We start from the raw sequence: 27,931 nt of genomic DNA, 5'->3' as shown, positions 1-27,931 counted from the left end.
TTAAATGAATTGTCGCATCTCCTCAATTTTCCTCGCTCTCAAACAACAGATGGATCGTGACAAAAAAGCCTCGCTCTTGAAGAGCAGGACCATGGGACCGACTGGCTCGAAGAACAAACCTTTGTTTAATTCTGCCGATCTCATCATGCTGGGACCGAAACAGGACAAGCAAGGGGCCAAGGTGAGATGAATAAGTCATCAAGAATATCAATTCTCCCAAAACTCGAACATGAAAATCAGAGGGTGCTGACTCGCCTGAGCTTTGAAGAACGACGAGACCGTCCTTACGGGAGGTGCAGTGAAACTGTGAAGGGGTAATTCGATGATTATCCATGATTCCTCTGCGTTTTCTCAGAATCTTCCGGTTCCATCGCATGACCGAAAACCAAGCGGATCTCCGGGCCCCGCGAAGAAACCGAAGCTGGCACCAGGACCGCCTTCAACAGCAGGACCCCCGCGCTTTCCATCGGTACGTCCAAGCACATTCGTTCGTCTCGCACAGTGGGGGAAACCTGCGAAATCGGCACCCCGCGATTGATCCCGGGAGAGGGGGCCGCGTCGGTTATTCAATCGTTCAAGATCAATGGATGAAGAAATTCTCCATCATTTGAAATCCATGTTCGAGGGAATCAACGTCGATATTGAATCACATTCCAGGTGGTGAAACGAGATATAATGGGCGTCCGCCGAGACACGTGGGAGTCGAAAATAATCCATGTAGAACCGGAAACGCTCATGACACTTTTCACCATGGCGGAGAAAGAGAACGACGAAGAGCGCATGCAAGGCATCCTCTGTGGCGCTGTGAAACTTTTGAGAATGCAGAAGCCCAAACCGGACGCCGTGCTGTATCTGAGTTTGATGTTCCTCGCGAAAACAAGACCTGCCATATTCCAGGTGAGCGGCTAATCCGGTGGACCGGCTACCCATCAATTGTAATTTCTCCGCGAATCGTTCGTCGATCGAATCGAGCGCCCTCTTCGCCCTCCGCGGGAAGCGATCACCATCAGCTAATTTCCGTCTGACCCGATCCGATTTCAGAGCGAGGTCGTACTGGAGGCCTTCTGCCACCTGCTGAAGAAAGAGACGCCACCCCTGCCAACCATCAAGGGGAAGAGCGCGAACGCTGTTTCCATTCTCGCAGCGAATCTGCTCCTGGCGGTGTTTCAGGATGTCGAGAACTGGCCGGAGATTTTCGTTCGGGTGTATGTGGACGACTCTCTGGGCGATCGACTCTGGGTCGACCACGAGGAGTGTCGGTGTTTCGTTGAGAACATCTTGACAGCCTTCAGAACTCGGATGCCTCCAAAGAGCATGATGGCTCCGGAATTGACTTTCAAGAGTGAGGCGTGCGCGAGCCCGCCTGCATCGTCGACAGCGAGTTTGGATGACGACGACTCTCTCAGCAGTCTCCATCTCGATTTGAAGGAAACGTCCACCTCGATGAGCGTAATTCCGAGGTATGGGAAAATCCTCTCCTGGAGATGCCCGAATTTCCTATCCCGATTCTCGAAAAGGAATTCTGAGAATCATTCATTAATTATTATCATCGAGTAAATTCCGAGGTCTCTGACCGTCGGAGCGGAGTACGATAATTTTCGTCGAGTCATGATTCTCAGCTCAAGAAACTCTTGCAGATACTCGACCCAGGAGAAGAACATAGAGAAATACATTATCGAAGTTATCCAGGAGCACCTACAGCGTCGCCAGCCCACGGACATCTCGCGGAATGTCCTCAAACTCATGGTGTGCACATGCGGAGTGAGCGCCGTGCGGGCTCTCGTCGCGCATCGTCTGGAAACCTGGCTGACGAATCCGAAACTGACGCGGCCCGCTCAAGACCTCCTGTTGACTACGTGCATGAACTGCAATGAGCACAACAAGTCCGACCAGGACGTCATCGAGTACTTGGTCCGGATCCGAGTGAAAACCAAGCCGGTCATCAACCATTTCCTCCAGTGCATCAAAGAGCTGCTCAGTCTTCACGCTGAAAACCTGCCCACGATGCTGAGGAAGACTATTTACAACGAGCTGTCGCAATCTCGCAACCCGAACAACATGAGCCTGATATCTGTGATCCTCCAACATTCACCGGACCGCGCCGCTCGAGTGCTCGCAGAGATATTCCAGGACTTGCTGGCGAACCGTGAGGACTATCTGCGAGCTTTGCGTGCCCTCTTCAGGGAGATCATCCGGTCGTTACGGCACGAACTCGATTTCCACTCGTTCTGTCTGGGACTGATGACCGAGCGGAAGGACCTCCAAATCGCCAATTTCGAACTCCCGCTCAAAGAACGCCTGATGAGTCAAGTCGCCGACTTGATCACTCTGGCCACCTTCATGGCGATTACGCCCGCCGTGAAGGACTGCGCCACGGCGCTCTATCGCGGAGAGAAACGTGACCTGACACCTCTATTCCATTTTCATCGCCAAATTTCAGCGATCCAATGTGACGTTGTGACATGGCTACATGAGAGCGTGATTAAAATCTATCGACCCAGCCATGACGAATACATGAACCTACTGCGGAAATCACTTTTTCTCTGCGATCAGTTCGATCAATACAGTCGATCTGCGGACAACTGGCCCCCCGAGCAAGAGAGAGCCCTGTACATGCGGATCGCTAGCGAAGTACCTGTGATGGAAGATACGCTCCTCCGCATGCTGTTCGTAGGTCAGTAGTGCAACCTTTTCGCCTGGAGTGCCTTTTCATAGCTCGAAAGAAGAACTTTTTTTCGGAATCTTCATGAAACTTTGAGACCCGCCATGAATGTAGTCTCGATCGTGATATTGAGATTCTCGCTCTCGCAGGTATGTCCAAGGATCACCCACCCACCGCTGCCGAAACTATTGATCTCTTCGACCAGCTGATCCGGAGAGCCGGCGTCGTTTATCGGGACGACGGACCGGCGGTTCTCCACGTGGAGCGACTTGAAATCTTCGATATAATCTTCTCGCTCTGTGCCTACCGACGGCCTGAGATGTACACTCTGCCCGAGGGTTACACGCCTCCCACCGTGGCGGTCGCCGACATGTACTGGAGAGCGATGATTATCATGATCATCGTCATAGCGCACAATCCGTCGACCTGCGGCCGGAAAGCCTGGACCGAATATCCGATTTTGCGAACGATGATGTACATGTGCATCACGAATTCGTTCGTGTTTCCTACCGCGGTCACCGCAGAGCAAGGCGAGGAAATGAAAGCGACCGAAGCCCAGATCGCCTTGCAAGAGAAACATTCGATCCTCGAGTACGAGATGCACCTCGCTGCGAACACGACGAACAAGGTGAGCCTGTTCCGCGGTGTACAGCGAGTGATATTTGATCATACTTATAATTATCATCCTGATTATTCGGCCTATAATAATAGATATATCCGGTCCGGTCGGAAGCCGGGGGAATTCCGTGGGGTGGAAAAAGGAAAAATTGATCTCCGGATGTCCAGCTCACATTTTCCGATTATCTCCGTTTCCAGCAAGTCGTGGCGATCACTGAGCAAAACTCGCTGCTACTGCCGAGACTCATAAGCATGAATCCGACCGGTCCGGTGCGGAGACCCCCTCAAGGCGTCTTGGATCAGCTGAGAGCGCTCAACGAAAAACTCCATCTCGGTCATCTGCTCTGCCGAAGCCGAAACCCGGATTATCTACTCGAGATAATCCGCGATCAGCAGCAGGGCTCGTCTCAATCCATGCCGTGGCTCGCCGACCTTGTCGAAAGCTCCGAGGGCTCTCTCGACATCCTTCCGGTGCAGTGTCTTTGCGAGTTCCTTCTGGGCGACGCTCTGGAAATGGGCAACGAAGCCAATCGTCAACGGATGCCGCCGAACAAGCGTCGAAAACTCCAGCAGCTCATGGCGCACCTCCAACGGATCCTCCGCGACGCAGACTCCGATCAGAACGCGGCTCGGGAGGTGATCGAATATTTCATGAAACGCCTGACGTCACATCACATGGGACCGCGCGGTTTGGCGGTTCGGGCTCTTCAGCTTCTCCTCTGTCCTCCTACACCGACTGGCGACGACGGAGACTACGATTGGCTTCTGGAGCAGATTCCCCAGCTACCTCATTTCATCTATTTGCTCGATCAAGTGATCTGTACGCTCAGAGAAGCTGTCCATATCGAAACGGACCCCTTCGCCATTGTTGCCTACGTGAAGTTCCTTTCCCTGTTCACCCCTGACGAGCAGAAAGCCGACGTCTGTCTGGATCTCGCCCACCTCATGGTGGAGCGAGCCACGATCATGAATACCATCCTACCCCAGGACAACACCTCGTTCGTCTACGGTGAACTTTTCCTCAGTTCACTCTTCGATATATTCCTCGGGTATCTCGACATTGCCCGGCGGACCCAGTTCATCGAATGGATCGACGAATACATCCAGGTTCGTGAGCACAAGCAGAATATTTGCTCTTGAAGTCATAAGTCAAACCGTTTTTCGTGGGTTGGATAATATGTTGGAAGAGGAAATATAGAACAGGATGATCCCATTCGCTGTCTAACATCGTCTCCGCGAATTCCTCAGATCGAATGGTCCTCGGGAGAGCAAGCCCACATGCACTGCTTGGTCGTTCATTCCATGATCATCACCCTGACCTACGGCGTGCCGCGACAGAATCCTCAACGCTTCGATCGTCTGCTGAATGCGTGGTTCCCTTCGAACGGTGACACTGTACACGCATATTTGAGCCCATCTAGGGAAGAGGCTCTTCTGCTTCCGGACTGGTTGAAACTCCGCATGATCAGATCTCCGATAGAACAGCTTGTGGACGCCGCTCTGAAAGATCTCCAATCAGATCAGCTCGTCCTATTCATCCAGTCGTTCGGCATTCCCGTGGCCTCCATGAGTAAGCTATTGCAGCGCTTGGACGGCGCGGTAGAAGTCGATCCCCAGTCTGTGACGAACGCCATCGTCGATAGAGCCTACATGTATCAGCTCGTTGAAGTTCAACACATTCGGGGCGCCATCGGCGGGGATCGGTACAAACAGCTTCTGGCCGTAGATCTCGAAACGCCCATGGAGTCGGAGTCGGTTGCACATCCGAGTGTTATACAGATAGCTCCACGGCGCAACTGGACAACTAGTCAACCCGAAGCGGAATTCCATTCGGTCGGCAGAGCTGTCGTCCAGATCTTCCGTCTAGAGCCCGATCGAGCGACCATCAATTCGAAGGAGGAACAAGATCTCTATCGGAAGCTACAGAAACTTTTTGCCGAGGACATCGGGAGATCGAATCTATCGGGAAGTTCCGTAGAAGAGTTCATAATGACCTGCAAGAGCATCCTCCGGGTCCCCCAGGAAGCTGAGCTTTTCGTGACGCAGCTCCAGTCGAAAGCGGCGAGCTCGTGCTCACTATTCAAGCTGACGATCACCGCGTGTCAGAAAGAACCGCAGACGTCGCCCCTGATCCGAGAGCTCACCGCGGTCTGCTCTCGGATCGTTGATATGATTAACGTCTCGAATACGTCGACCGCCTTGCTTCAGATGCTGACGCAGTTCCTGAACAGGAGGACCTCGCCCGGACAGAGAGATCTCGACGTCCAAATCGGAAAGAATCAAGATCTGGCCGATTCGCTGTCTCATGTTGCCGTCGAGCAGCCGGATCGACTCGAAGAAGCGCTGTGCGCACTCGTCCAGAGAGCTATCCGCAGCAGGGATAGCGCGGAACTGTGCAAGGCCGTTACCCGAATCCTCTCGGACGAAAGCCTCGCCGAGCGCTCGAGAATCAACACGACGTTCATTCTCGTCGATTGGTTCGAACGCTCAGAGCCCGAATGCGTATGGACCGACAAGGCGGCGCAGCTGAGGCTACTCTTCGAAAAGACCAACGGCCGAGTCTCGCAGACGTCCCGTTTCCGCTTATACCTCCTATCGGTCTTGATCCACCGAGCTCATTGGACGACTCTATTGCACTGCATCAGTCAGCTGCTGGTCCGACCTCTCGACCCGCGTTTCGACGCGAGTGCCGTTCTCGATTTTCTGAGCGCATGCATGTTCATACCGAAAATCTGGCAGGGTCGCGACAAGAAACTACCAAAACACCACGTCATTGAGAATGTTTTAGCGCTATCTACCGATGAGATCTGTTCGGTAGCCGACTACATAATCGAGGAGATGATCGATGCGAAAGAAGAGGAGCACTCCAAGAACGTGGTCACGTCGAGAATGCACATCGTCGAACACTCGTGCGTGAAACAGGCTCACATCACCTTTCTAGCGGATCACCTGGTGACGATTGTGAGCGATAACGGACCCCGGAGCAACGCCGCCAAGACCCTGCTCGTGAAACTGTACCTCTGCATGCCGTCGATCATCTTTTCAGCCGACTCGGTGAATTACCTCTTGTCCGACATCAGCCCTCAGAAGAACGGTCACACGCGGGTGGACAGTCTGTCGCATTCGATTCTGATCGCACTGTCGGTGTGCGATACGGACAAGAATTTCAAGAGCGATCTGAGATACCTGAACTTGAGTTGTCGAAAGCTGGCGGCGACTCATCCAGATCTATTCTTGCGACAATTGCCCCTAATCGCAAGTCTGTTGCACTCGCGCATGTCTCTGGGCATTCCGATGTTCGGCCAAAAGAACAACCGGAAGTCGTTCTTCACCTGCATGCTGGGCATCATGGAGCTGCTGAGCAACAAGCTCTACCACCAGGAATACACCTCGGTGGTGAATTCGATTTTCGGAGTCTATCTCGAGTCGTTGCTGCTCCACGTGAACGCCGGTATGACCCGCGCGGTCGAGGACAATATCGGCGGTAATCTCAATCATCTTCTTGGTCTCGTCCAGTCGTACGTGAAGCACAATCCGGACGCCGCGCGTGAATTTCTCGCCGCGCACCAGGAGAATCTCGAGGAGCTTTCGGCGACCTACAAGCACATGAATTCGTTGCGAATTCTCCTCAAAGGCGGGGTGTTCCTCCAGGACGATAAAGCGACCGCATCGCTCGTCGAAATGCCTGAAGAAATTCAGAAGTTCCCCTTCAACCTTTCGGATCGAGACGCGACGATGAAAGCCCTCCAAAAACTCGAAATCACCGCCTCGAGAAAACCCAGCATCCTAGAACTCTATCAAAACGAGCTCCAGAGCTTGCTTTCGACCGGCGACAGCCAATTATGTAAACATTCCTTCAAACTGGTGTTGATGTGCATTGAACAGTGTCCCGGATCGGCAGGACGCTTCGTGTCTTGTTATTTGCAATGTCTGGCTAGTGAGCGGCGCGATGTGGTTTCGATGGCTCTGGAGAAACTCCCGGAGTTCGTGGTTCTCTGCGAGGAGTATGCGCCGTTGTTGCTCCAGAAAGCGTTCCAGTTGGGCGTCTCATCGAACGTCAATAGTGTCGAGCCCATTTCGGATGCTTTGGAGGTCCTCCACATGCAGTACGGCAATTGAGAGCAGGTTGACGTTAAATAATTCCCTATTTTGTTACCGAAAATGTAAATATAAATACTTTGTTCTAGAGGACGACTTTCTGAATAAATAAGAGGGAATCTTGGAGATTTCGCACGTCCTATTTTGCGTGTTTGGAGAGGCATTATCTTTGCTGCTCGCCTGGGAACAGGGCGCTGCGACCGCGTCCCCAGGCCGGTCAACGAGGGATCCAGGAGTTGAGAAGTGCCGGCTCCCAGAGGAGGCGCTCAACCTGAGTCACCGTGTTCCTGCTCATAAATGGGCAATTCCCGTGGGGCTCGTATAATCGAAGGGCACCTCCTGGAGGGCGGCCACTCTCTACTTGAAGAGTTCCTCGAGAATAAATACTGGAGAATAAACGAGCCTGCCCGTTTATTCGAAGGAATATGGTATATCTCATGAGGTTCTCCATTCGATGTTTGGAAGTTCACGGAGCTCATGTTCACGACTCGAGAGCCTGCATCCCAGAACGGGACTCTGAGCTCTTCGATTCCTCGGGATTCAATCTTCCCGCTAGGTTAACGATGGAGAAGGGGTTGCATTTCTTTCCAAAGCATTTTCTTCTTTTATTCATGTATATATATAAATATATAATATATAATCATAATGATAAAGTATGCTTTATGTACACGGAAGCGACACCGGAATGAAGTCCTGAGCTTCCGAATAATTTTCCTCTAGCCGACGAGTAAGGATTTCAGCCGATTTCCGTACGGAATGGATCGGGGGCAGTGGGAACAGAGCCTACTGGAAGTTCCTCAGATTTTGGCACAGATATCGATCGAATTCGCCGGCAACTGAGATTGAGACCATGGAGAATAATGCTGTAAACTCGGCTTTTTTGGATGAACATTGTAACGGAAAAGAGAAACATTGAAAGTCGACCTCCAGGAACTACAAACTAACAAAATATTGCCACTGGTCGCCATACTCTTTCGGGAGGGGAACCGGATCACCGCTCTCCTGTCAGAACGCCGGAGCCGAATATCTCTCTGTAGAGTTCGGTGACCTCTTCGGTTTCGCTGACTCGTTGCACGCACACACGCGTGCATGCATCTGATCCAGAAACAAGTTCGGGCCCCGATGTTGCTCGAACGAGGACGAAGAACAGGACGCCATTCTTCGCCCGAGATGCTGCTGTGGGAATATTACATGTGCGCCGGATTTACATAAGTAAATATAGTAATCAACCCGAGATGCCGGGACATCAGAGAAAGCTATCGTCTAGCTTGGGCTTTATCGTACGCCCGCTCCTGCTGACTTTGATGGCCACTTCTTTGACTTGTTGCCATTTGGGGATTTTTTGAGCATTCCGATTCGGCGTTTCAGTTCGGAAGCTCTTGAATTGTGCAGAACTCCGGCGACGGCTGCCCTGTCGCTCACACGGACTCTTGCCCGACGCAGAGCTCGACGGAGACCGCTCCAGACGAGATTGGGAAGAGTCGGATGATACGTCGCTCGATGTTTCCACAGAGTTCCGCTTCGGCAGCGGAGATGAGAAGTCGGCTTCCAGTCCCAACAGCTCTCTGGCTTCTCTCTCATAGTCAACTTCCCTCCGCAACTCCCTCCGCTCAGCCCAGAACTGCTCCGTGTCCGACTCGAGGGGCTCGCACTTCTGATGCTTCATGAACACCTTGCTGAAGGGGCTCACGCACTCGTCTCCGGAGGATTCTGGGCTCGAGTTCATGCTTGAAGGATGCTTTGGTGTTCGCTGCTCCGGCTTTAGCGTGTCCGTTGGCTCGGTACTCTGAAATGTTTGAAACTACTTTTAAAAGTCTGAAAGTATCTCTCTGATCAGATTGCCGTCAAACTTTCCATGCAATCGGTTAATCTTCCAAGACTGCTTGACTTCTCCGGGAGGAACGGATCGTGAATCGTAGATTTGTCATATCAATCTCGACTTCTACTCCGGAAGCCCGGAACGGAGCATCCGCTCAATATCGGCCATGAGAAATCCGAAACGTGCGAGAATTCGACACTTGGCGAGAGAGACACCCCGGAAGACCCGATCTATTCCCGAGGATGCCGCCCGATTCCCGATTTTCCAGGCTCCTGAGTAAATGGGTAGCTCATGAAGTCGACGCTCAAGATATCGATCTGCCCCCTCCGGCCGACGCACACCGACAGGGTATCAAAATCGGAAGAGCGATGATTGACAGCAGATTTCCGAGCTATCTGCATTCACCTTTTCGACAAATTCGATCGATCCGTGACAAGAAGAATCCTAGCGATCGTCGCAGAGTCTAATTGAAGCAATTTCGCAAGGCACTCACTGCTCCGTTCGATCCATCGATAGGAGAGAAAAAATCTAACGAACCTGGGGGGAAGCGACATCGTTGTTGCTGTTCACTGTCTCTTCGTCGGCCTTTTCCGCGGCATCTTGACCGGCTTTTTCGGAGTTCGAATCATCCTCGCGATTCGCTTGCTGTGGATCGACGTTGTCGGTCGCGCGATTTGAGGTTTCCCCTTCGGCGACTCGGAGGCGTCTCTCGAGTAATACATAACATCTCGGCAGAGGTTGAGCGTCACTTTCTGAGCAGCCGATGGGAACGTCGGGCATCGATTCACTGCAAGCCTCGGCGGATTTCTGAGGCTCGCCAATGATGTGCTGGATCGCACGCAGAGGCGTTTTCCGTCGTTTCCGTAGGCTACGACAGGGACTGGCGTTCAGCACAACGTTATTTTCCTCATGATGATCATCATCGTCGCATTGGGTTTGAGGGTTTATCGCATCGATATCCTCGATTCGTCGCTTCGCCATCCGATTGAGGCGGCGTGGGCTTCTCCTACAACTCAGGTCTGATACCGAGCTGGACCGCCTGTGAAATCAGGTAAGTTCTGTTGAGTTCGGGGTTAAAACAAATTAAGGTCAGAGAGAAAAAATGCGCGAGGTCCCAAGACGTCGTCCTCGGATCCAGCGGCACTGGCCCAGAAGGGCGGAGCTTCGATCAATCGAGAGAGACCCCCCTTCATCGAGAGGGTCGGAGGGGAGAGATTGGCTCTCCGGTGAGAGACACGCTCGTAATGAATGAGGCTGTGATTACCGTTTCAAGCCTCTGCTGGCGAAATGTACGATTCTCTTCGTTAGCCGATGAACCAAGTGAGGTTTTTTCATGAGGGACATGAGCTCGTGATGAATACCCTTCCACCATCCGCTGCAATGAGAAAAAATAATGCATTGCAATTGACTGTGTTATATTGAGCGCGATCACAAAACCCTATGTTGGACATAGAAAAGCATAACGTCGATCTCTTTCGAACCCGAGGTTGCCGTTGAGTTGAACATGCATCGATCCAAATTGTCTGACACTCTCGGGCGTGCCTCGTCCTTCTAGAACTCATTAATCCTGACGGGATTCTCTTCTTGACTGAGTGATCCCACTGTATTCCCAACCCTCCTCTCGAAAAGCGAAAACGAATGGTCGCGAACAAAAATACCGTGCGCTCCGGAAAATTCGGGGAGTTCGCTCTATGCTATCTTCACCGAGAACAAGTTTCTTTGATCAAGCTATTTGCCAAGGAGCCTTTGTTGGAGCGTGCTCCCCGATTCCTCGTGTTTCTGGAGCGGTGGGAATAGGTCCGGCTCCCTCCGGAGGAACGTCGAGCCCAAGCAGATCCCTGCGTCATGTCACCACTCATCATAGCTCTCGTGGATTCCGTTCAACAAGTCGAGGCCATACGGGGAAGAGGTATCGATTGTGTAGCGGAGACCGGGGATTTCAGTGGACCCATAAGGCAGCTCAGAAAAGAGAAATTCTAGCGACATGAAGAGCTGGATCCCCGCATCCAGGCGATGAGGTCGCTTTCACGAGCGATTACTCTGATTCTACGCAAACAGCACGATTCTCCTCTGCTGTTACAGCTGGCAATATGAGCGAATCGATGGGCGCAGCTGAACAATGAGCCTGCGCTTGACACCATTCCCAATCCCGTGCACGTGGACGAGGGTCGATATTCAGCGATCGAAGCTTTCTGGATCAAGACGACCCATAGGAGAGGTCTCGGAAGCGGCCTAAGCGATGAAAATTCTCGAGACTCTGTTCCGGGGCATTGGACCCGATCGATCCTCCCGCATCGGTCGGCCTTCGAGAAAGCCTCTAGCGAGAAATGAATTTCTGATAGCACAAGCTCTAAGGGTGACCGATTCACTGCGGTACCGGATTCTGGGGAGTGATAGCGCAATCCGATGCTCCAAAACTTGATTCCCGGCGCAACGCTCTTGTCTCTGGTCGATCGTTCAATCACCAAAACCAGGAAGGGGGGAGGGGATCAGGGAACGCAAACACTCCCGAAAGCGCCAGATAGGTATCGTACAAGGTCCGCCATGGCTTCTAGTATCACGCAGGTCGATTAATGAAGGAGACAAGGTACTTGCAATTTCGCTCCCGTTCGCGATGGTCACCACGTGAATGGAAGCAAACAAAGACTTGGGGATGAGTCTGCCACCGTGCAACTTCTCTGCTTCCCTTGAGTGATACGAGAGGATAGAACAGCGAGCTGTAAGCGCTGCCGTGATTCAAGTGGTTGTGACATCAGACTCGTCGATGGGGGAGGAATTCTCGAGCCCAGCCCGACGGGAAGACGCCGGCACTGTCGATAGAAACATCGAGAAAGAAATCTCAAAACAAAAATGGCCGCGTTCTGATATTCGATGCGGGATGCGGAAATCGAGAGGAAAGTCTCGAAGCGAATGTTTCTGGCGCCTGGGATCGCCGCTCATGCCAAGGTGTATCGAGCAAATGTCCTCGCGTGGGCATCGGGGCAGCTTCCGGAATGCCGCAGAGGATCCTAGATTGATGTTTCCGGGTGATACTCAGGGAATCGTCATCCTGGAGCTGATAGTTCCAAATTATCAGATACATTGACCACAAGCTTGAGGAGACGCTGACTGTGGGTATTCCGATGGAAGGTCAAATAGTGAGCACCTGTTGCATATCTAGCGGGTTTCGGACTCGAGCTCTGCCATATGTCGGCTTCGGCGATGCCGAAGGTTGTCGTCCGACCTGGGGTGATCAAGACACAGACAACTTGCAGATTGAGATTTACTCCTCTCTGATATCGCGACGCCGATTGAGCTTTTTCCAAAAGTGCAGCAGGAACCAAGACACGGGGCGATTCAGCGTAGTCTAGAATTAGAATAGGCGCTCGAGATCAGCCTGCGATTTCGTACCGACAGACCTCCCGAGAAAAAAGTGAGTACGGTGCGTCTGATGTAGGCGCTGTCTGATGCTAGCCAGAAATTCATCTTTGCACGAATATGAATCTTCCTACTCCCCTTCATAGGAGATATCAGGCTAGACCTTGCGAGCTCCAGCAGGATCCTCGAATGTGAGTCAGTCGATACTAATCTTCGCCGGCTTGATAGAATAGGTCAACAGTGAACGATCAGCCCAGCTGAGTCGAAAGCAATCGAATCCATTTCCAATCGAATCCATCATCCTTCTCCTCAGGCGTTTTGGGACCGCCTCTGATAGGGACAGCTCTAAATGGTCTCGACGGCCAAAAGCACAAGCTCCGACGCGCCTCCGGGCTGAAATCATTTACGAGCGAATTCCGGAGAAGACCAAGCTTGCCATGGGGGAGACGAAATATCCGGAATGGGAAAAAAGCAGAAAGCTCAAGCCCGTCAAGATAAGCGATCTCGATGGGCTAACCGAGAAAGCTCGTTCGATCAGGCATCCCGTGGCTCTCCTTGACTTCTGCGAAGTCAATACGCTTTGCGTAGGGAGGAACACTCGTTTTCCGAGGAACGCTATCGGGTCTGTATTATAGGATTATTGCCTCGGCGTAGAAAACATGCAGAATGAGCTGTGGTGGGATCGATTCTTTCGACGTCTTTCCCGGGACGATGTCCGCCATCCGTTATGCTTAGCGACAGACTTTACAGATGCGAATGCGGGAAGTCCCGTGGCTTCCAAGCGGGGTAAAGCGGTCTTTCGTAAAACGCGTTACCCCGCCTGGAAGCCAAGAGGATCCCCACCGAGGTCTGTTTGGCGCTCTCACATTTTCTGGACGCCGTCGTCTCGAGCGGAATCGGTATAGACTCTCGACGTTCGCATTCCTTAAAGAAGACGGGACTCTCACCGGAGTTGTGAGCCCGTGCGCAAAGGCGGCTGAGGGATTTCTCACAACTCACAACGAGTCCAATGTGTGCCAGCAGGTCTAAGGGACACGTTCGAACAGAAATGAATAGGAGAGCCTTCCTCTGACCTCAAGCATAACAACTGAAAACGACGCCGTCCACGAATTCCCACCGTAAATGTGGTGGCTATTCATGCGAACTCACCGTTTCTCCGAGCTTCCAGACGACAAACTGGAATGCAACGAATGCCCAGCGTCGAACATAACGTTCGATTTCCGAAACTGCATCTCTAAGCCATATCACCCTCACTCGAACTCACTCAAACTCCTCTGAGACGCCGGACCACTGAAGTTCGGACTACGAGGAAGTGAGTGGGAGAGACGATTCGGACGAACAACAACAGAGCAGCAGCAACACAACATCGCCGCAGCGGCGGCGGCGGAGCTCGCTGCCACGGAGCTTAGAACAAGCCTCGGGGGAGCGAACTCATTAACCCGAAAAGCAAAGGATTGAATCGGATGAGCTTGAAATTACCTTATAATAGCGAGAGAGATGACGCCGGCTCCTTGGAACAGTTGTTCAGAGTCACACTAATTGTGAGCTAGTCTATGCTCTGCCTAGGCAGGAAACACAGCTTCTTATATGTTGGCGCTGAAAATTTGAATCGGTCCGGAGAGAGGAGCCGTCGAGGGGCGGAATACAAGCTTTCACGAGTTTCGAATTCCGCGGAATGCAGGTCTAGGGGTTCGGGGTCCAGAATTGATCGAAGAGAAGGATAATGAGTGAGGGGAACGTTCTAAGCTTCTCTAATGCAGAGCGCGGTGAGGTGGGTGCTGAATGTCGGAGACCGGGGCGATTATGCAGCGAACCGGATCCGTGTTCAAGAATACTTCGCGCCGATTCGAAGTCATCATACTGGAATGTCTCAGAGTCTAATGACCTGACTAACTTACTCAGAGCAAACCTTCGACTCGTGATAGTCTGAAATCATGATTCGAGGACCAAACGAGCCTGCGGGGGCTCCATACGGTGAGCGGTCCACCAGGGTCCTCAAGTCGATCGCCTTGAGCTTCGAAGTTGCATAACTCGCGCTCTGCTCACGATGGCCCTGGATATCCCGGATTGCAAGACTCACCGATGAGTTGAGATGCTTTCCCCGGAGATTGGCTGATCCTTGGGAGAATGTATCGTTTCTTCAGAAAAGAATGCCGCAAGCGCTCGGAGCGACTTGCACAATCCACATTGAGCCTCCAGGACTCTCAGATCCTCAATGGAAACATGATCAGAATATAAATGGAGCTTTTTCTCCTTCGAAATCGTCCTCCTCCGCCGGAATCCCTGAAGCCCAAAGCTCTACTTCTGAATGATGGGACAACAGGGAAGAGAGGTTGGCACTCTCCCCGGCAAAAAGCGTACTTCCGTGAATAACCGCGCCTATTTTCAGGAAGAACACTGGGGGATGATTTTCATTGAAACGATGAGCCCTTACGCCGATGAATGGATGATAATGATGAGGATTCGTCTTTGGCGCCAGATTTTTGAACTGGCGCGGATTAGCCGCGAAACAAAAACACAGCGAGCAGCGGCAACATGTGACGAGAATGGGATGAGTGCTCCAGTGAATGCGTGAAAGGGGAGAGGAGGGAGACTTTCACGGTGGTCATGCAACACGACAACAACGAGTGAATTTCGTTTCAGCCGCTGTTTTGAACGGGCGAGAGTTTGGAAGTTCGGAGACGCCACAAGGGAGCGTATGCGACAGCGGCAACATCAACAAAGTGAGTGATCTGACAACCCTCTCACAGTGTACTCGTGTCTCGAATCGCCCACACCGATGGTGTTCCAGAACCGTCGTCACCTCTTTTGTCGTTTGTTTTGACTGAGTCAGTCGTATCGAATGTCTGGTGAGAGGCTCGATCTGATTGCTCTCGTCGAGATCCTAGTGCTGAAGGTGGACGAAACATAGTTGATATTCGAGTCCTGGGGGATCCGGCGGAATTGTGCGCGGATCCTCCGTCATCGCCATGTCGACTCCCTTCTGGAATCCCTTACGGGGTTTCACGACTTATGTCGGGTCCTGGTTCCGTGATTCCGAGCCTGCATCTCTGCCCGCTGACGATGAGCTCATGGAAACTTCCGAGCAGCCAGAACTTTGCGCCAATGACTCCCACGAGCGGAGTGAGTCCATGTCTGAGAGAATCACCGCACCCGGAGACCAGCTCACCAGAGCCGTCGACCATGATTACTACGCTGTGGCTTTGGCTAGAGATTCTTCGCTAGGAAACGATGACGCACCTCCGTTTCTCTTCGATTCAATGACGGGAGTTCTGCAATTCTGTAAGAAATACAAAACTTCGCACCCTCGATGGAAACGTTTCCAAACCCGAGCCGAAGCGGAGAGTTTTTCGCTGGCATCTTTTGACTACGAGCCGGAGGAGCAGCTCGTGAACACGGAAGCCCTGCCCTTCAAAGCGCCGACTCCCCAGCAGTATGTGACTTTACGGAAACACATCCAAGACGGTGACATCGATGAAGTACGCAAGCTCATCGAGAGCAACCCGAGGTACATCATCGGGGGCGGGGACAACCCCACGATCCTCCAGGAAGGGTGTCGGTATAACGCTTTCCACGTTTCGGCGAAATTCGACAGGGCCGACATCATGAAGCTCATCCTCGACAAACTGCGCTCCCCGCAATTTTTCGAAAGGCTGTATCCGAATGATGGAGATCGGTCGACAAGAGATCGCATCGCCTATATCGTCGACATGTACCTGAACATGCCGGACAAGACTCGGAAAGGCGAGACTCCTCTGCACTTCGCTTCTAAATTCGGTTGCGTCAGCAGCGTCAAATTCCTGCTGGAGCAGGACGAATGCGAGCGATCAGCCACCAATTGTGAGTGCAGACAAGCTGACGATGTAATCTGCGAGCGCGGCGGCAATCAAGCCGAAGCTCGAGATATCGAGCGAATGTTTCAACAGAATATCGTCATTCCGATTCTAAGAAGCGGAGAGGACGTCGGATTACCGCAGATCATGAAACCTCAGACTTTTCGCGAACTCCAAAAAATTCTATCAGAATCACCCGAGAGGAAACTTGCCGGTTTTGTTGGTCCGCTTACCTCTCAACGAGCGGAGAAAATGATGCAGGAGATTGAAGGAGCTTGGTTTACGCAGGAGAACATCGACCTCCGTAAACGTGACGCGGAGAAGGGGCTCGAAACCCTTGTCCGGGACGTCGCACGAGTACACCAAGTTCCTTTCTGCGAAGACTGGCCCTTCCTTGGATGCGCTCTGGATATCGGGAGCGAAAGCGGCCTCCGTGCTCTGAACACATACTTGGAAAACCGAGTATTCATCCATGGTGATCACCCCACCAAACCAGACTACAATGTGTGGTGCGCGCTGAGACCGGTTCTGGATGAGATCGAAAACAGTGACAACTTTCCAAATATTATGAGATGGTTGCGCGCAATGCGTCGGTTCGCGAATTCCGAGATGAGAACCTGGAAAACGCCAAAGAAAGCGCGCATCCTCAAATATGAACCTCTGCCAGAAAATGACACAAAATTGGTCAACCTCATGGAAAAATTCATGTTAGATGAGGCTTGACCGATGCACCCATGACCCATGACATAGAGCGGGAGAATGTGATTTTTATCAGGTATACTTTAAGCTTGTGATATTGCGATACAAGTCGGAGGCGTTCAACCGGAAAGAGGAAAGGCGACCGCAATCATTAACAGATATGCACTGGCTTTTAAGCTTGTAATAGGATATTGTGTTCCGAAGTCAATCAATAAATCTCGTACTTTTACCTTGTTTTCGGTACTTCAGCTTTTTTCTCTCGGCTCCCAATCTGTGAATCTCCCTTGGCCAGTCTCGATTCTGCCGATTGGGAGAGTCACCAAGATGATGATCTGGAATCCATATCGGAGATTTTTCAGTTCATAAGGATCATGCAGTTTGGACAACGAAAAATTCTGGAGGGAGCTTGAGATTTGGTGCTCACACGGCAAGCCTGCCGGTGAACTCGGAGGATCTATCGATAGCAGAATCCATTCCACTCGCAACTAAGGAGGGATCCATTCGAACCCCCATCTCTCGCATGAGAAGAAATCAGACACGACTCATGGTCGAACTTCTTCCAGATGGATGAGAAGGCGCGCAAATGCGGAGTCCGGCCCTGCCATCCGCTGAAATCTTTGAAAGAGCTCCAGTCCTTTCGTGATTTCTGCTGCTCGTTTGAAAGGGTGAAGAATCAATCCACAGACGCTCGTATTGAGCAGCCTTTACCTGACAGACCGAGGGTTCTCCTTTGCCATGACATGGCTGGGGGATATCTCGAAGATAGGTACGACTCCGATGGGGCTGAATAATTTCAGTTGATTCTGTTGACAGTCTAGAATCATCTGGAGTGAGGTGTCTCTGAGCGTTACTCTGATAAAAATAACGTATCCATGCTGTTCCGATCTCGTCCAGGTACTACTGTACAGAGCTCTTCGCCGAGCAACGAAAAGTTTCCGGTGACTACGATCCCAAGAAAGACTACCGATTCGACCACTGGGACCGTATCGATATATTCGTCTACTTCTCGCACAACTTCATCACCGTGCCCCCATGTAAATGGACTCAGGAGGCTCATGCGAACGGCGTCAAGATGCTAGGTAAGTTCCGAACAAGTTGGGAACGACAGTATCGCCTGGAATCTTCCCGAATTTCCCTACCCCTGTTTTGTGGATGCTCCATATCGGATTGTTTCGCTTTATTGCTCTCGTCGGATTCAGGAACGATAATCATCGAATGGAAATTGGAAGTTCTCCAAGAACTGCTTGACCCCTCCGCGAACGACCAAGTGATCGAAAATTTGGTAGATCTCTGTGTTTGCGGGAATTTCGATGGCTGGCTCCTCAACATGGAAGTGAAGGTAGGCTGTTTTTGTCGAGAGACCTTCCTTCAGGCTCTTCCACAAATTTCCCTATTTAGCTCTATCGGAATTTCTTGGCTTGACCCGGACCTTTCTCGATCAGGGCGACCCCGACCTCGTCACGGCCCTACGGGACATGATAACGACTTTGAGGAAGAGACTCCTGGAGCGGAAACCAGGCAGTCTGGTTCTGTGGTATGACTCCTTGGTCACAACAGGGAAAATCGCTTACCAAAATGAGTTGAACCAGCTGAATAAACCTTTTTTCGATGACTGTGATGGCATTTTCCTCAATTACGGATGGTGAGGCCCGAAAAGTCAGCTTCTCGAATACCTCGTGGATCAGGATCTTCATTGGGAGTTTCTCCGCAGGAACGAGCGATCCTTGGGAACGAGCAAGGCCACCGCCGGAGAGCGCGTTCTCGATGTCTATGTTGGAATCGACGTCTTCGGCAGACAGACTGGGTATACCGGCGGATTCAATACACCGCAGGTCAGTTATCGGATGAGGAATACTTATCATATATCCAGGTCTTTGGAAAACTCGATCCCATACGTTCCCGTATAGATTCCCAAAATATTTCTCGATTACTCCAGGTGGCCAAAGAAGTTATAGACAAAGGGCTCTCCGTGGCTATATTTGCTCCCGGTTGGGTCCTGGAATGCAACGATGTTCGGGATTTCTCCCAGAATCAGGAGAAATTCTGGGGCATCATGCCTGTCTTGAGATAATGAATCATCTGACGGCTGCCGTGCCGGACGAACGTAATGATAGACTCCTCTCTCCCTTGATACCACTGCATACTCGGCATAAGGAGCTCGAGCGCCATGCTCGAAGAGGCAAACTTCGGGAACAACCCTCCTGATATGAGAGACTCTAGTGGCTCAAAGTCCGAAATTCACTAGAGTGTTGGAGCAGTCGCAGCCAGATTTCCGAGAGAGGTTCCCAAGTCTGAGAAACCCGACTTTTCGGGTCTCCCGAGTCAATGGTCGAGACCAATGCTATCGTGAGCTCGATCTTTTCTAGCTCCTCGCAGCTCGCGTAAGCATCCAGATCGACGTCGAATCGAATGAACCTAGTCACCGAGCGCAATGCATGGCAACGGATCATGCTTCAGTATTTAGGGCGAGAAAGAAATATCTGCCCACAAAAGCGAGAAGATACTCTTCGGAAGCTTACTCCTCCATCTTCGCTCCTAGTCAACAGTCAATTGGGTACACCGATTGATCAGTGATTCCCTTATAGCAGAGGCAACACGGGCTATCGCCAGCTTCCCTCTCGATCAGGAATTAGATCCCCGCCCGCGACGCTCCCAGTATTCAGGGGCTCAATATTTTCGCGTTCGTTTGGTCAGTCTCCTCACTAACGGCCCGATTTTCAACGGAATGCCCCGGCAATCCAGCTGGAGACCCTCGATTGCCTGAATTTTGCTGAATTTCAGAACATCGACTGTGTTATAAGGTCGGATCATATTGTTGGCCCGGAGGTCGATAGCGTCAATGAGATCTATTGAGGAGGTCCTCGGTTGGGTCTGCTCATCACGTCGCTGACATCAGTGGTGGAACGGCCGCATCGGCTCGTTATGATACACAGACATACACCTGTCACGCGGAAAAGAATGGGGGCAAATGGGCTATGGAGAAGCGGAAGTTTCCTTTATGACTTGATTTATTTCATTGCCATCGGTTATCATCATGACAATTGCCATAATATTATTTATGATACAATAAGCTACTGGAAAAATAAATTAATATCATTGCTGCTTTTTGTCTTCATTGCGATCTTGTTCTCACAAAATCGTCGTGCGGTGGGTTCCGCTGTCTCTCAAATCATAGAAATCGTTCCATCTGCGACTATATTTTCCAGCATTCTCGTTCTATTTAACATCGTCGTCAACCTGATCCATCCTCTTTCCTCTTGCGTTTCGCTGTTCTTGGTGTGGAGTTGCTCAGAATTAAAAATAAATACCTATTTCAACAAACAAACGAACGAACGGCGCCAACATCTCCGAATATGCGCTGGAGCGGAATGTAGGGACGGAATTTCCTTTCGAGAATAGTTTGAAATCGAACAGGGATGATCTTCTGCGGATTCGTTGTCGGAAAAAGGTGCACACACTTCTCTAAAACTATAATAAATATTTAAATCTATATTTATACAGCCACTACTGGCGCACGTAGTGGGAGCCGGTATCGGTAGTCACAACTCGTTTCTCAGCAGTTCACAGCTTTCCCCTCAGACTGACCAAAGTCTCTCTGATTGATAGATGCGACATACATTCAATGAACAACCTTGATGAAATCGGGCTTCGGCCAACCCGACGCAACATGACGGACTCGCATGAAGAGGAATCCGGCAACGAGAGATGAAACAATCAGGAGCACCAGAAGGGCGACAAGAGCAACGGTGAATCCTGCGAGAGGCATGCAGAGACGATCTCCGTTCAGAGGACTGCTGTACACGGTGGCGGTTTGGTTCGCGATCTCGTTCCCGAGGGAGAACGCCACGTCCCCGGGGGCGACCACCTGGATGACTTTGGTCGTTTCGATGTCTTCAGTGATTTCTCTCCGCTGACGAAGAGCGCGCGGTTTGCCGGGTACGGTGCCCACTGTCGTGGTCATTTCAGCTGACGACAAATCGCCGTGTCTCTTATCGATCGACGTCTCATCGTCTTCATCGCTAGGCTGGACGAAGACTGGCTTGTTTTCGGAGTAAGCTCCGTGCTGGTCTCTGGCGACTCCATCATCGAACTGGGCGGGTGTCTGGAGATGGTCGTTGGGGCATTTGGGCTCGGGGCACTCGTAACGGCACACCTGAATCACGCACTGGAAGTGCACGTTCATGGAGTCGGGGAACTTGAACGCTTGGAAGTAGGCATACGATACGACAGATGCTGAGGATCCGAAGTTTTTGATCTTCTGAAAGCGGGACATGATCTTCGGCCTTGCGACACAGCCCTGCTCGTCGACGAGAGCGATCGGCTGGTGCTTTCCGTCGTGGGCAACGCAATTGCGGACCAACATGTCGAATTTGTTTTCGTCGTCCTTGATTGCCAACACCTGCGCAAAATAAGGGAAACGGTCAAGTCGAATTCGAACCATTCTACAAGAACATTGGGATAGGCGAGTTCGGAGCATGCATATCTACTAATTATTCGACAGGGTTTGAGATCAAGGCTCCTCGGGGTAAATTCTCCCGGAGTTCTCACCATGGTCATCGTCTGTCCGATTTTCACAATTCCTGCAACCTCGCTGGCCCACGGTCCTTTGCCGACTTGGATTTGCATCCAGCACTGGATGTTGTCTCCGAGAAAGTTCGCCGTGACAGCGTCCAACATGTCGACGTTGAAGGGTCGGAACGTGACGGCCTTCTCATAGAAGTCGTACCAGGTGCAGCGGAGTCGTCGGGCCTGATCCCAGATCTCCTGAACTTGGGGATCGTATTGGATGATCACGGTATCCTCGATGTAGAGACCTCCGGCTTCGCCATGCTCCCCGGCGCTCTGGCTCGACGTCATACCGCAGCTCCCGAGGAAAATGTCGAAGTTGACAGCGATATGGCCGGTGTTCGGGGGAAGGTGAACGCATTTTGGATCGCTGAAGTGACCCTTGGAGAAGATCATCCCATGGAAGGGACGGTCGAACTCGATGAACACCTTCATGTGGTTCTTCTCGCACTTGACGTTCAGGCTCTTGATCTGCGGCATGTCCGGTCGGCCCAAAGGCCAAGCGGCGTTTTCCTCAGGATCGGCGTTAGCCACAGCATGTTGCTCTTCGGCCGTCCCGTAGTATCCGGAATGGGAGGTTTCTTCCTGTTGGAGATCCTGTGGCTTGTCGATCTCTTTCGCCTGGAATTCACATGGGAACGGGTCACTTTCAGGCCGAGAGCTTGAAATATCGAATTGAGTGAGCTTCAACCGCGACGACGTCTTACCTGAACGGCGCAAGCGACCACCAGGACGAAGCAAGCGGCGAAACAGTGCATCCCCCTGCCTGGGAAAGAACCAGAAATTTAGATTGTGGCTAAAAACTCCTCGGATTATATTAATTCGTGCGGGACGGAAGCGACGGAACCCGCGTATTCCCACGAACATCCGCTCCGGTGGATAATCCGACGCATCCACCCACTGAGGGAATGAACGAAAACGGCGGGCAGCGTAAAATCACTATCAGCCGACATCGTTGAACTGACGTTTTTCCCCATGATTTTTTTCGTTTAGTTTAGCCCGAGCCGGCAGTGCTTCCGGACTTCGCTGAGCGTATAGCGTGGCAGAATTTATCTTTCCCTGGTCGAAGGGAGTGCCTGAGCCAGGGGGGGAAAGAGGACGGAAAATTTATGCTGGACTTTTTCTAGACTGATAGGAAACACAAAAGTAACGATTTTTGCCAGAGGTCTCATTCTACCAGCAGAGCCGTGCCACGGAGCGCTCGGAGCCGTGTCGGCATTTCTTCGATTCAGGTCTTCGATTCTTGATTTTGGCGTCTACGACACCGCGACTTTGCAGACTGTCTCTCCCGCTGAGGGCTAATCTATCCCGGTGCTATAAATTCGCCGTGGGTTGGTGCGATAGCTTCTGTACCCCCTCGGGTCTTTTCCATGGTCCTTATCCTTATCTCCATGGTAGATTGTCGTCTCCGATCTGAGCCGTATATGAAGAGGGGCTCGACTCTTCAAATCTAATCATGGGCTCCGCGGATCGTATGTTTGTGCTCGGAGTAAAACGGGAAAGTCTTCCCCCCGTTGATCCGACCGCGACGAATGAGCCTGAGCTGTATTCATCTGAATGGAGTCCGGTTGAACCAAATGCGGGAAGAGATGCTTGAAGCAGAAGTCGAGCCAGATCACAAATCCTCAGAAATTTCGAGCAATGAAAGCCCCGGGACGAGGTTTTGATATTGGCTTCTTTCTTCTTTGACAATAATTTCTTGCAGAATCAGTTCGGGAAAGTGAATCAGTCCTGGCTCCTTTTCACTCAAAAAGAAAGTCCACGCGATTCTCCGCCTCTTCTTCTTCCGAACGAAATCGAAAAACTAGGAGCGAGTCGTGCGCGATCTGAACAAGTGAATCGCGACTCCGAAATACTTGGCTGGAGTGGTGCCGTTCAAACTGAAAAGTCGGCCGCCTCTGGTTCATTACCCGTTCTTAAAAGATCTGGTCCTAGAACGCAGAAAAAAAGATGCTGTCAACAGACGAACCGATGGAGAACACTTTGACCCCGCTCAGAACAACTCGTATGGCTAGCACCGAAACCGGAGTCGCTGTTGCCGTCGCTGCTGCTGCTGCCGCCGCCACCGCCGCAGACCACATAGACCGGCAGCAAAACGTAAAAGAGCATTTCAACCGAACACGTATTGAACAAACGTCGCGTGTCCTCAATGCGGCAGCATCGGCCGCCCGAGCGAGCAAGCGGCCGACCGACCACCCGCCCGCTCGACCGATCCCCGGCGGCTGTTTTCGCACGGTTCGACCCGAGGCCACTTTCGATTTCTGCGACGGACTGATAACGTCAAACGTCGACGTTGGAAATCACGGTTTTGCGACTGGATCTTCCTCGGCCGGCAGGCGGACAGCTTGCGCGCCGAGGGCTCGAACGACTGACTCAGCAAGCAACCCACCTACCCACCGACGGTCGAAGACGGCTCGCTTTCTCAGCTCAGTGAATCGAGCATCGATCGAGAGTCAAACCGTCAATTGAGCCCCAGTTGATTATCGGGGCCCATTGGCGGTGGAAGTGCTCGAACACAGAGCTCTTCATCGAAGACAGTCACATGAAAGTGTGAAGAGCCTCTTAGCCGGAAACGTGGGCGTGGTGCACCGGTCTGGCGATCCGTCGTCTAGAATTATTGACAGTCGTTCAGCAATCGTAAACGGCCGGAAGGCTCAAGCGAGACAGTCCCAACCGATTTCGTTTCGATCTCGACACGAACCGATCCAGGTAGGCTTCCAGGCGCAGTGCGAGCATGGGCGATACATCGCGGCCGCGGAGACCTGGGCTTGACCGTTGAAGGTTTGGGGTCTCCTCCATCACTCTAGGGAGATGCTCATCGAGATGAAGATGAACTCGTAGCGAAGTTCCGTTCTACCCTCGTCGAATGTCTTCCGCCTTGAGTAATATCCGAGAATAGATTCGACCGGCTGAGCCGAATGCAGATGTCCGGCGATCTCGATTGAAGATTCCACGCGAAGCGCCGCATCGTTAGAACCGCGCAGGAATTCTTCCTGCGGTAATCATATCAGGTGAAGAATAAATTACCGCGCGGTTCCGTTCGTGTCCATCCAGGAGGCTCTCGGCAAAAACTTCCCTCGGCCAGGAACAGATGGATACGGCGCCAAAGACCGGGGAAGCTCGTCGTTCCCCCGGGCGACTTTTACTGAAGAGCGGGAATCTGGTTGATCAACAATTAGCCAGAGTCACTTCCTCCTATCGCGACGTAGGACATCTAGTCTTTCGGAGCATCGCCCCTGCCCAGTGAGAGGCTCATAGGAAAACCAAGTGAATGACTGTCTGCCTGTCGAGTGGTGGTGCTGCTGCTGCTGCCAAGCGGCAATATTTCAACCGCTTGAGTGAGTTTCAATACAGCGTGAAGTGGTGATGCAACCAGCCGCTCCCGAGAAGTTTTCTTTACGAGTCATAGATCCCCCCGTCCTATAGATCGAGAAACGGGATCTCTGGAGAATCTATCCCACTATTCGTCGCGCGGCTTCTCTCCGAAGCGTTATCCGGTCTCGCGTTCGTTGCAATCCTTCGTGTGTCGGAATCAGATCCAAGAGGAAGCGATACAATACTCTCTTCTTCAGCAGAAGATGCCGACACTGATTGGGGAGAACAATGTTCTATCGCTCCTCGAGCTGACCGCAAGTAGACTTCGCGAAAAAGCAGATTATCGGCATTGTACAGATGTACCGGCGGAAACCGATGCCATTCGTGTCTGTCGGTAAGTGCGCTCACCATTAATAATGTTGACACGAATTTTCAAGACGAAAAATGTTGTTGCTTGACACTTAATTTCTTCTAGATACGATCCCACGGCTTACTTCGCCGGTGACCCACTGTGTGCGTCGTGAACGGTGCTGCTGCCCAGCGGATCTTGCGCTTATAATACAAAAGCAGCATCAGGCTGCTGACACTTTGACCGCGCGCTTTCAAAGGTGCCTGTTCAAAAATGATTTTTCCTCAAAAATTTCACTTCTCCTACACCATACATGAACGCACTCACTTGGCTCGAACAGAGCAAAGCTTTTCCGTTCAAAAGGCGTTTTTTTCCGCCGCCGACTTTTTATTCCTTCCTCTTGTGCGATCCATACACATTGTGTTTCGACCGTGTTGATAACGATGGACAGAGACGAGCAGCAGAGATGGACGAAAATCGTTGACAAACCCCTTGACTTGCTAAACCTATTGGCGAGGAGCTGTCGGGACTTTTCCGTGTCGGGGGAGAGGCGCTCGCCGCTCATCGCATAGGTACGCCCAGTATTTCCTAAGCGAAATGTAATCTGACAGAAGTAAGGAAAGATAACCGCAGGGGAAGCGTTTATTCGGGGTCCGTCGGACCGACCAGCTCCGGCGGAAGCAGCGGAACGTAATGGTATACCAACAGATAAGACAGGCCGGCGCTCGTTCGTCTCTGGTGTCTCCCATGAGGAGAATTGCATGCTGCTTGGTTATAAAAAATAAAGCAGATCTGCTGGGAGGGGAGAAACGGTTGGCGGAAACAGTGTTTTGCTTTCGGTTTCGTTACCACCACCGTCGACAGTAGGCGCTTCCGTTTGGCATCGCAGATCAGACAGATAATAACCTACCGGATGGTCTTCTCGTTACAAATAAACGTCGACGACGACGACAAGCAGTCGAAGATCTTCTGCTTAAGAATAGCAATAGCCGATAATCTGCCGATTACGAATAGCTACTATCGACTGTAATCGCCTCGACTCGAACGCCTGACGCTCCAGATACCGATCCGAGGATCTTCTCGGTTCACAGCAGCTGTCGGGGAAAAGGGGACCCCGACGAAAATAATCCGCTGGTCAACGACTTGTGTCCGGAACTGTACGTTCCTGATCTGCGGATGGCTCGCGTCGCAACTGCTCGTAAATGCAAAACCGATAATAAATAGTATCCGGCATCGTCGTAGTAGAGGATCGGTATCTTCGTGTTGAGCTAGAACAGCAGAACCACTGCACGGCCCCCGGGCACAGCCCATCTTTTCAGAAAATGCGAGAAACACCGACCAATTAACAGGAAGTGCTCTATTTAGAAGCGTGTTTCGGATGATGATGCGGGGCTTGTGAAACGTGATGATTCTCCGAGGAAACTCGTCTCCGAACAGAACAGCATCTTTCGGAGACGAGTTTCTGGTTTCGGCGAGTTTCGCACGCTTTTTACGAATTCCGAATGCTCCATCTGCGGCACAGGGTAGAAATATAGATGAATGGATGGATGCATCAGCGAAGGGACAGACTTAGGCATCAAACACCTCAGCGAGCGGCTGACACTGCGAGCCAATGGAACGTTCGGATTCACGGGTCCGTATCATCAAACGATACTTTCGTCAAACAACTGATGTAATCGCTGAGCTCTGACAGCGGAGACTCAGATTTAATGGTTGGTTGGCGTGATGTCGAGGAAGACCCACCCGTAAATAACGACAACGGCGGCGACACCGGCTGTCTTGAAATGCCGCAGGGAGCTCGACTCGATGCCCCAGGGGCCGAGATTATTCCACCGACTTGTGGTCGGTATCTTGGAAGCACCGGAAATCGTACGCAGTTCGTCAGACCCTGTGACGACCAACCGTCCACAAAACCGTGAAGTCCCAGCTCGGATCCGCGAGCGAAGAGCAGCGCAATGTTATCCGCCGGGCTGGCTCGGGCTTGACTTAACCCAGAATGTTGTACTCCGACTCGACTGCCCGGACACCGTTTCGCTTTTCGTCCGAGAATCCGCTTCACGCGACCGCGGTGTTCGTCTTTGTGTTTTTCTCCAATTTACAAATTTTGTTTCTAGCCTGGTGTTTTCTCTTTCTGCTGTTCCTCAGACCGCCGTTGTGGGCTGAACGAGAGGAATCCAAAAATGAAGTTTAAGTTTCATTGGCTGCGCCATTGTCTTGTTGATAACAAGTTGTTTGAACGGAACAGCCCAGGTAGCCACAAAAAACATGGTCTTCAGAAGCAGCCGGGGCGGTGGGAGAAGACTCTCCGGCGACCGAGACTATCATTCCGATGTTAGCCGGAAGGATCCCCCGACTCGGGTTCGATGCTGAGCCGCCGGGAAGATAGCATCTGATATTGCTCACAGACTACATTGTGGGTCCTCGCTATGATTGGACCGGATTATTCTCACTAGCTGACTCCCGCCCGCTTCTCACTTTTTTTTTCACAGCCGCAAAAGTAGTGGTCATCAAAGTATTGGAAGCTTCTTCCTCACTTTTTCCTGAGCCTTTTGATTCGGATTTGCAATCAACTTGAATCGACTTAGATCGAATCGATTCCGCGACGCTCGGATTCG

The 27,931-nt window shown here is 51.7% G+C and overlaps 3 protein-coding genes across 3 annotated transcripts; 2 read left to right on the top strand and 1 right to left on the bottom strand.

The window, feature by feature from the left end:
- Nucleotides 1-49: 49 nt before the first annotated feature.
- On the top strand, nt 50-7,399 carry IntS1 (integrator complex subunit 1). Its single transcript, XM_003746892.2, has 8 exons — nt 50-181; nt 356-469; nt 658-897; nt 1,042-1,460; nt 1,638-2,674; nt 2,812-3,290; nt 3,479-4,387; nt 4,529-7,399. Exons 1-8 carry the CDS (start codon nt 50-52, stop codon nt 7,397-7,399), a joined length of 6,201 nt encoding a protein of 2,066 aa, XP_003746940.2.
- Nucleotides 7,400-15,075: 7,676 nt separating this feature from the next.
- ENGase (cytosolic endo-beta-N-acetylglucosaminidase) lies at nt 15,076-19,386 on the top strand. Its single transcript, XM_018640860.1, has 7 exons — nt 15,076-15,277; nt 17,650-17,852; nt 17,981-18,165; nt 18,286-18,425; nt 18,529-18,728; nt 18,798-18,918; nt 19,023-19,386. Exons 1-7 carry the CDS (start codon nt 15,122-15,124, stop codon nt 19,155-19,157), a joined length of 1,140 nt encoding a protein of 379 aa, XP_018496376.1. The 5' UTR covers nt 15,076-15,121; the 3' UTR covers nt 19,158-19,386.
- Nucleotides 19,387-20,705: 1,319 nt separating this feature from the next.
- On the bottom strand, nt 20,706-22,605 carry LOC100903855 (uncharacterized). Its single transcript, XM_018640849.1, has 4 exons — nt 22,554-22,605; nt 22,360-22,418; nt 21,635-22,273; nt 20,706-21,485 (listed from the first exon to the last, which is right to left on the bottom strand). The coding sequence occupies exons 1-4, from the start codon at nt 22,603-22,605 to the stop codon at nt 20,706-20,708; spliced, it is 1,530 nt and encodes a 509-aa protein (XP_018496365.1).
- Between the last annotated feature and the right edge of the window lie 5,326 nt (nt 22,606-27,931).

This window comes from Galendromus occidentalis, unplaced genomic scaffold (assembly GCF_000255335.2).
Source record: "Galendromus occidentalis unplaced genomic scaffold, Mocc_1.1 scf7180000077508, whole genome shotgun sequence".
Lineage (NCBI taxonomy): Eukaryota > Metazoa > Arthropoda > Arachnida > Mesostigmata > Phytoseiidae > Galendromus > Galendromus occidentalis.
The sequence above is the reverse complement of the archived record's forward strand: the minus strand, read 5'-3'. Positions and strand labels throughout refer to the sequence as shown.